General features: G+C 41.3%; 1 protein-coding gene across 1 annotated transcript; it reads left to right on the forward strand.

Annotated features, from left to right (window-relative positions):
* Nucleotides 1-1,228: 1,228 nt before the first annotated feature.
* Nucleotides 1,229-8,403, forward strand: LOC119719557 (engulfment and cell motility protein 1-like; the record flags this gene model as incomplete). Its single annotated transcript, XM_038189031.1, is given in 6 exon segments — nt 1,229-1,382; nt 4,266-4,484; nt 5,498-5,662; nt 6,617-6,786; nt 7,316-7,415; nt 8,300-8,403. Coding segments are annotated over 5 exon segments (644 nt in total), but the record flags the coding sequence as incomplete, so codon positions are not given.
* Nucleotides 8,404-8,824: the final 421 nt, after the last annotated feature.

The raw sequence follows: 8,824 nt of genomic DNA on the forward strand, positions 1-8,824 counted from the left end.
AATTCCCGTCACTTGCTCAGGCTCCGTTTGGAATCACGAAACGGTCAGATTGCATTATGCGACGCTCAAAATGTTGTCCACATGGTCCGCAATGAAGCAGAAATCACATCCGGTATGGAACGTGAATTTCTATGGGAAGTTTTCGGATAGCATTTGCGCACATTGTCTAACTGCGGTCTTGAACAGCTGCAGCCAGATGCTTTATACATAGGTCATAGGCCACTTCATTCACAAGATTATGTGAAGCTCATCAGAGTATCCCAGCGTCCTGTTTGCAGGCGGGGGGGGGGGGGGGGGGTACGAGCGAATGGTCAAGGGTAGCTCAGGCTCCGTTTCGAAGGGTCAATTGCGTATGACGCTCAAAATTTGTTCACATGGTCCGCAATAAAAAAGAAATCACATCCGGTATGGAATGTGTGCATTTCTATAGGAGGTTTTCGGATAGTATTTGTGCGCATTATCTAACTGCGATCCGGTCTTGATCTTTCAACAGCTGCAACCAGTACATAGGTCACTAAGCTCATCCAGCAACCTCGTCTTCAGGGTGTCGAGCAGTACGCGCCCACCACTACCTATCGGAAACGATTTTGGAAATAAAGTAAGCACTGGGGAAGAAGTTGGGGCGCCCCCGTACGATAGTCTGGTTCCCCGACCTGACAATTTCCCCCGACAAAGAGTCATCAGGGTGCATACCTGCAAATAAACTCCCATAGACACTAGTGCTAAATGCCCATACTTCAAAGTTCTTTTAAAAATACTCAAAACTCTCACAGATATTCAAGCTGCACAGAAAAATGATGATCAATGTGTCATCTTTCATTTTCTTTTCAATTTATGGTGGGTTGACCATTGACTTTTCGAGATATTTTCACGCAAAGAAGACGACCCCTATTTTCCCCAAAGAGGAAAAGTAGCCATCTTGAAAAACGATCCCTCCACAACATGGCAAAATAGCGCCACTTTCGAGCCCAATAGCATCCAAAATGCTCAGAATTGGAAGCCCCAAGTCCGGGGCAGAGGTTCACTACCATATCTCTTCAATTCCCCAATTTTACGGCGCTCAGAACTCTCTAATATAGAATATTTTGAGAATATACTTTTATTCATGAGCTTGGCGGATCGATTTACCGGTGTGCACCCATCAGGAATAGGCAGAATCCTTTGGTCTGGGAACCAGACTACCCCATACGAGCGAACAAGCGCGTTTACCCACCAAACGCTAGGGGCGCCCTTTATAGCGTTTCATCGGGCGCTGTACAAAAAGATGTTTGTATGTGCTAGTACAGTCCGAGGATGAGCACAATTTTTATTCCGATCGATAACTAGGAATCACAATTCACAACCCATTACCTGCCACTTTGCCACTGCAGATTTATAATAAGGTACAGTTGATGTAATCATGTATCATTACATTTTTCAGTTTATCGTGCTTTTTATGTATTTTAGCCTTTTGGGGGGATAATCTTTAAAATTGATTGACTGATATTTCATGATCATTTAATAATTGTTCATGTCCTGGCACTTCCGGGTTTCGTATTAAAATAAAGTGTCACTGTCAACCCCATGATTTAGGCGTGTGTGTAGTTGCGGACCCCGTTCCTATAAGTATAACTTAACGAAAATCTACTTCTAAACTTTGGGACTCAGAAGAGGGCGATAGTTAATGTTGAATACCTGCACTGCTGCAGCATTAATTTTGTGGAAACAGGGCAGGGTTTCGATTTTTGAGGGAAATTATGGCACTAACTGGCATTATGGGTAGCGAGTCCAGCGGTAGGGCGATTTTTCGCCTTTCAATCTGACACCACACTAAAACGTTCTTTTTTAAATCTTTGATTTCTAGTAAAATACTGCCCCAAAGTCAAAGAAAACTCACCAAAATGAAGAGGAAACTTGTTTGTTTGATTGATGCCATTTAATTTGAAACTTACGTACAATTTGAAGGAAAATTTGATCGTTGAACTTCTATTTTGCGAGAGAGACTTTTTTCGTGGACGCGGCCATTTTGTTTTTTTGAACACGTAATCGTGTTCTCGTTTTTACTCATTGTTCGCGCGCGAGAGATCGGGATGAGGAGTTTTTCGTTGGGAGATTTGGACAGAGAATGAATTCAGCTTTCTGGTAGTACCAAACTTGGCGATTTTAGTGCAATTTTAAGATAAGAAAATGAATTTTTAGTAAAAAAATTGCCAAGCAAAAATTGCTTTTTGGGTTCAAAACTTGAGCTTTTCTTCAGGAAAACCTTATTAAAATGGGGATTACGGAGCTTGTACTTTGATTTTTGGAAACTTTGGAGTCTTCCAAAGCCAATGGAACCTTAAAAATAATAAATTTTTATGTCGCACTCACGCCGCAAAGGACTTTCAGGAAAGGGGTCAAATTTCATGGTACCTGTCAAATGTGTTCTGGGCCATGCGCACTTTATAATGTGCAACCTATCAGTTCAACCAGGCCAAGAAAGTTGGAAATAATATTTAAAAAGTGAGAAGACACAATTTATCAATAAAATGTATTAATTAATATGCACATGTATGGCTGCATGTTTTGTACAACTTTGTATGTAAGTTCTTTAATCACAATGACTACAGATTTGGTAGATAAAAATGTATTTTGTATTAAATAGGGCCTACTGGGGTAGTTTACTACATTCATTTGGCAGTGCTCAAAAAAAATTTAAAATAAATCTCATATTACATCACCCAAGTATTCTTGAAAAATGAATGCCTTATCCTTAACACTGACGTTGATAACAACTGCATGTCTTCATTCAGTACCTTTGTGCATAGGACCCTAACATTTCTTACAGAGTTGTGCATACTTGCAAAGTGTGCACTCATCTTATATGCTTGACTTATCTGTGAAATCATTTGTTGAACTAACAAGTTAGGTTATAAAATTATTTTGTGATTTTGTTTTCATTAGAACTTGAAATTTACAACACTGAATACACAATTTGGTCAGACAAATCTCCATTGTATTGTGTTGCTCAATAAGCCTGCGTCATTGTTCATCCAGACTGGTTCAACATTACGTCGGTGATGACAGTATCTATTTCTACCAGCTTCTGAAGGACTACTTAGTAAGAGGGAGACCTGCAAATATTAATAAAATACCACATATTAATAACAAATTAATAAATCAAAAAAAATTAATAACAAATATTAATAAAATATCACATGGTGTTACCGCGAACCGAAACGAAAATATTAATAAAGTAATCAGTATGTATGTAAGTTGCATGTAATAAACATGGAGAAATCGCCATGGTTCAAACCTCCTTAACATTTGGTTGGTCTTATAAAGCTTTTAACTCCACCTATGAAACAGGTATGAGGCTAATTTAAGCACTGTATTTGGTAGCACTGTATTTGGTAGTTCCTGCTCTGTCTGTTCGTATCAAATCTATTTTATGTTTCTTTGAAAATACATAAGTAATTGCTTTAGAAAGTTTTTGGAGTCTGAGTGAAAATGCTGACAGAAAACTACCCCCTAAAAATTGTCATTAAAATTGTCATAACTCTTCACCAGAAGAAGCTACGAAGATAATTTTAGCACCGTTGTAATCCTCAGGTTATAAGCTTTTCAATGATGCCAAATTTGTCTGTGAAATCTTAAAAAATGCAAAAAGTGCCGTCCTCCCTATTATGGGTAAAAACTTCTAGAATTAGAAAGCTTCTCTCCGTCAGCCTTCTAGCATAATGATTTTTCGGGGGTCAGCACTCTATGGCTTTTGGAAATGCCCTTTGATAGACGAAATACCTTCGTCTGAAATTCCACTTTCTGAAACACAAATCCACCAAAAAAAAGTTGAGCTGGTTAATCTGTAACTCTGAAATGTTTTAGAACGATTGACATTTGGATCATGGGACAGTTTTTTGGGTGGAAGATCTGAGTTTTTACACACCAGCCGCGTGTTTCCGATCCGACGAATACAGCTCGGTCATGTTCATGTGTGGTTATGTACGTTGCGCGTGCGCTGATCTTCACGTGATCTCAGCAAGTCAACTCTACATTCGGCTTGACCATTTGGGATGGAGGGGGGATTGCATGCTTTGCATCGCGAAACAGTACATGTTCATGATGTACGTCATTTTGGCGCACTGAATGCACTGCGCTGTGTCGGTACAAGTTGTCAGTTTTGGTGGACTGTTTACTGATGGATCTTTCCATCCTTTTTTGTCAAATTTAAAAACCTCATTCAGGATACAATAATTGGGTGCATTATTGTCAATATCATTTGTTTTTCTTAATTCTGTTGCTCAAAGTGTCGGAGAATCTGGCCGGTTTTTCCAGAAGAGGCAGAGGTACCAGTCATTGTGGCCCAATTGACTGCATTGTCTCATGACTTGATTACCAGCTAGACGAGGAATACATTCAAGATGACGAGTGTAACGTTGATTGATACATCGAGGGCCGATCCCTCCATCATCCGTTTGGCAGTGGAGATGCCAGGAAAGCCTGGACAACTCTACTGTTGGGACCAGGTGGGTCTGTTTAAGGCAAAAAAAAATAATAAGTCGGTCTCTGGTCAGCGCGCGCGCGTTGATTTTAATCATGCGCGTCAATCTTTTTTTCCCCCAAAATGTTCCGCGGTAGCTCCAACAGCGCCCTCTATTTCCGCACTTCCTCAATTTGTTTTACCAAAGAGCACCAAGGAATGGGAAATTGCACCAAGGCAAATGATCAAAAGCACCAAGGCAAATTATGGAGGACACCAATGTACATGAGGACACCAAAAAGCAAAATAGTACCCACCTTGTCTGTACAATCCAAGCTTGAAGGAGCAAAAAACCAAAAACCAAAAGAAGCCGCATGGCCGCGTCAATTCCGGAACTTTGGTCTGACCAGAGACCGAATATTATTTTTTTTGCCTAACGGTGTTTAACAAAATGTCAGGATCAGGTAAAGTGCTGTAGTCAAGTCTAGCACAAGTTAACCCCATAAATGTGCCTCAAAAATACTGGACTTTCTCAGTATTGTGAGCCACTGACCAGTTACAAGCAAAATGTCCTACAAGTCTTTTTTTCTGTATTTGAAATCTCTAAAGACTGTTTTTTCTTTGGGCTCCGGTACCCCCTCAACGGTGAGAAAAGGAGAGTTGGGGGAGACCAGTTGGAGTGACATTCGAACGCATTCCGATGTCACCTGACACTCACGCGTAGATGCTTCGGCTTTCTGTAATTTGAATTGAATCTTAATCTGTGTATTCCGTTCCAAACGCACAGCTAAAGTGTGTGAAGACATCAGCGCGCGAACCAGAGTGAGCCAGAACGATTACAACTGACGTCACACTTTTGCACTCTATTGCGAAGGGTGCGGCTGCAACGTGCTTGAGCCGATGGCATGTAACGGCGCCTTAGTAAAAGTAAGAAATGGTAGTGTCCCAGTACTGGCTACCAGAACCGTCACTGTAATTTCTGATTGATGTGTATTGAGTATTGTTCCAGATACTTAAGAATGTCATGAATTGTTTACATTTTGTTCATGATTCTTACAGAACAAAAGTCTGACCACTATCGCGGAGGAGGTGTGCCACATGTACAACATTGGCAATCCTGGAGACTATGCGTTACAGCACACTGACGTTAAACTGACCTACATCACTGAGGACAATCGCAGTGAACTCACAAACGGTATCGTCCTGAAGCTGACTGATTCTCCTGTGAGTTGGGATTACTGTGAATTTCTGTTCCTAATTTATCATTCTGATAATTACCTGAGAACCCTGAGCCCGAGTTGTAATTGAGTCAGTCTCAAGTCCATCACAAGCCATCACAAGGCATTACTTTGTTCTTCTTCTTCTTTTACTTTGGATTGACTTGTGATTGACTTGTGATTGACTTGTGATTGACTTGTGATTGACTTGTGATTGGCTTGTGATTGACTTGTGATTGACTTGTGATTGACTTGTGATTGACTTGTGATTGACTTGTGACTGGCTTGTGATTGACTTGTGATTGTCATTTTTGAGTGACTTGTGATGACTCCCGATGCCGATGGATTCAGTTATAACGATGGACAGTAAAATTCATCCCTAACATTATGTTGTGGATAAGCAACATTTAGTACTACATGTATATATCAAAGAAATTTTTCACACACACAAAAAATCAAGTAAAATTACATCTGTCCCAAACTCATCATCTAGTGCAAAATGAATGCTACTTTTCGTGTCTAAAAACAGATGTTGACTTTTCCCATCTTGTGCTGCTGTGCGAACCCCTACCAAGTAAGTTTGGGCGCGAACTATAGTTTGACTAACTTTGCTCAAACAAAGGTTGGTTGGACTACTCTAGTCGACTATTTGGAACCAGACCAAAGGCCACAGTTCCATCACCGGTTACCAAAAGCCGTGCGCATCATGAATCACAGCAGAGAGCCAAGACCACAAAGTTTCATGACGATTGAAACTTTGCTATTAGTGCGCTGGCGTAGTTCATGTTACAAATCACCATTAGACGACTATGGTCGTTGCCTGAACTTGCTCTATGATGAACTGCGTGTTAATTGCCCCTTCTTTTAAAACATTTGGTGTTATTTTTGAATGATACAAGCTGATCTGTCAGTGAAGATGCTGTCAGTGTTCAATTCTGCTTCTTTCTTTTGATAAACGCAGGGTAAAACTGCACAGGACGTGTTCAGCAATCTCCAGTCAGAAAATCCCGAGGATACCCAGCAGGCATTGCAGAAACTGTCCAAGGCCTCAGCAGACATTACCTTTGCCCAGGAATTCTGCAATCGGGGCGGAGGAGATTTGCTCATCGGAATGGTTGAGGAAGGCAGTGGGTAAGTATATGTGCATTTCTCAGGGCATTTTAACTAGGATCCTACTTTATCCTACAAAATCTACCAGAGTGTAGGGTCCCAATTGTCCGAAAATCCTCCAAAATCCACCAAAGCGTAAGGTCCCAGTAGTCCCAAATCCTTCAAAATCTAACAAAGTGAAGGGTCTCAGTAGTCCTAACAATACTTCAAAATCAAACAAAGTGTAGGGTCCCAGTGGTCCTTCATCCTCCAAAATCTACGAAAGCGTAGGATCCCAGTTGTCTTAAATCCTTTCAAATCTACCAAAGTGTAGGGCCCCAGTTCTCCTACATCCTTCAAAATCTACCAATGGGTAGGGCACCAGTGGCACATGCTTGTATCCATTCCTTTGTACATGTAAAGTAATAGTGGTTTGGCTCTACCTCTGGTCGGCTTTTAAAGGACTAGGAAGGTTTGTCATAGACATAAGATTCGGTGATGATTCTTCTTTTTATTAATTGAACAATGTGCAATACATCATCCTCCCTTTTATTTTACAATTTTCTTGCAGGCAAGGGGAAGCGCTTGCTTTCACACTGGCAAGTTTCCTTGAGCTCATGGAACATTCCATCATTCCATGGGAGAACATCACCATGAAGTTTATCAAGAGGGTAAGTGGTGATCTGTTATATTGTCTTTATTTTGAAGCAGTATAGAATGAGAGTGTAAATTGAGAAGAGCAAAGTCAAGTCTGCCATGAGCCAATATGGCCCATTAGGCCAGCGTTTATTTCCTGTTTCAGTAGCATGAGAAAAGACTGAGACTATTTCTATTCCCCCTGGATGGGATGCTAGTCCATGGCAGGTTACTCCCAGCTAATGACGGTACCCGTTTATACTCCTGGATGGAGAGAGGCAAGTGGAATGAACTGGCTTGCCCAAGGACATAACATATGACCAGCAGCTGGATTTGAGCCCTTAACCCTCTGATCACGAGTCATGAACCCTAACCATTCGGCCACACTCCCCACTAGTGAGTAGTTGAGAAGAAACCCTTTGAAATTATTGGCCATTATTACCCTCCTAGGCAAACATGCCTTTTGTGCCTAGTTGTCCTTTCAGTCAAAATCAAACAAGTGACAGTTTTCAACTGTCCCAACCTACGTAAGGCAGGATTGGCTGGCTGGGACTGTTTAAGTAACTTGATACAGCTATGCTTTGACCCAGGTGAGTGATAAAACAGCTGTGGCCACAAATTGCCTGCTTTGTCTGTTGACCCAGTTTGCTAGTCACAGTGCTTGCTTGACATATGATCTGACTGCTGTGACTAGCCTTGTTAAAAGTATAGCAGGGGAAGTGGAAGTCAATTTTGACTGTCTGTGACTGTCTAAATAGCAGGAGGGTTAGTGTTGAATTTAAAGGCCATCACAAGTCCATCACAAGTCATTCAATGATGAATGGACTCGTGATGTACCTGTGACCAGAGTTGTTATGGACTCAATTATAACACTGGCAATAATGGAGTATCTTTGTCTGTATTTCATTCTTGATGTTAGATTGCATCCTACGTCAATCGCACCCATTCGGCAGTCCTCCAGCCCGGTGATAGTACAGTCACTCTCAAGGCGCTGGCTATACTAGAGAGTCTGATCCTTAGCAGGTAGGTTTGAATGAATTCAGGGGTAGGGGAAGGGGATGGGTAGGATGTGGATGGGGTGGGGTGGGAGCGGGAGTAGGTTGGCTTTGAATTGGGTGGGAGTGACATGAGGTGAGACTGGGGGTGGGGTATCTTAGGTCTAATCAGTATGGTTTATGGAAGTATGGGGAAGGCTTTCGACTGGTTTGCATTGCTGCAAAGAGTCGTGCTTGTTTGGAAGCTTGGATTATAAAGTCTGTCATTGAATGTTAAATGCCACGTTGTTTTCTAATAATACCCAGGAAAACCTCGGCATCTCATGCGCTTTTAAATATAATTGCTGTTCTCCTTTAGGACTTTTGATATAATTTTGCGTTTTTTTTCATTTTGGATGTTCACGTAAATTGTGTCTGAAATTGGTGTCTTGATGACTGTGTCTATAAAA

The sequence above is a fragment of the Patiria miniata genome, unplaced genomic scaffold (genome assembly GCF_015706575.1).
Source record: "Patiria miniata isolate m_02_andy unplaced genomic scaffold, ASM1570657v1 HiC_scaffold_13, whole genome shotgun sequence".
Lineage (NCBI taxonomy): Eukaryota > Metazoa > Echinodermata > Asteroidea > Valvatida > Asterinidae > Patiria > Patiria miniata.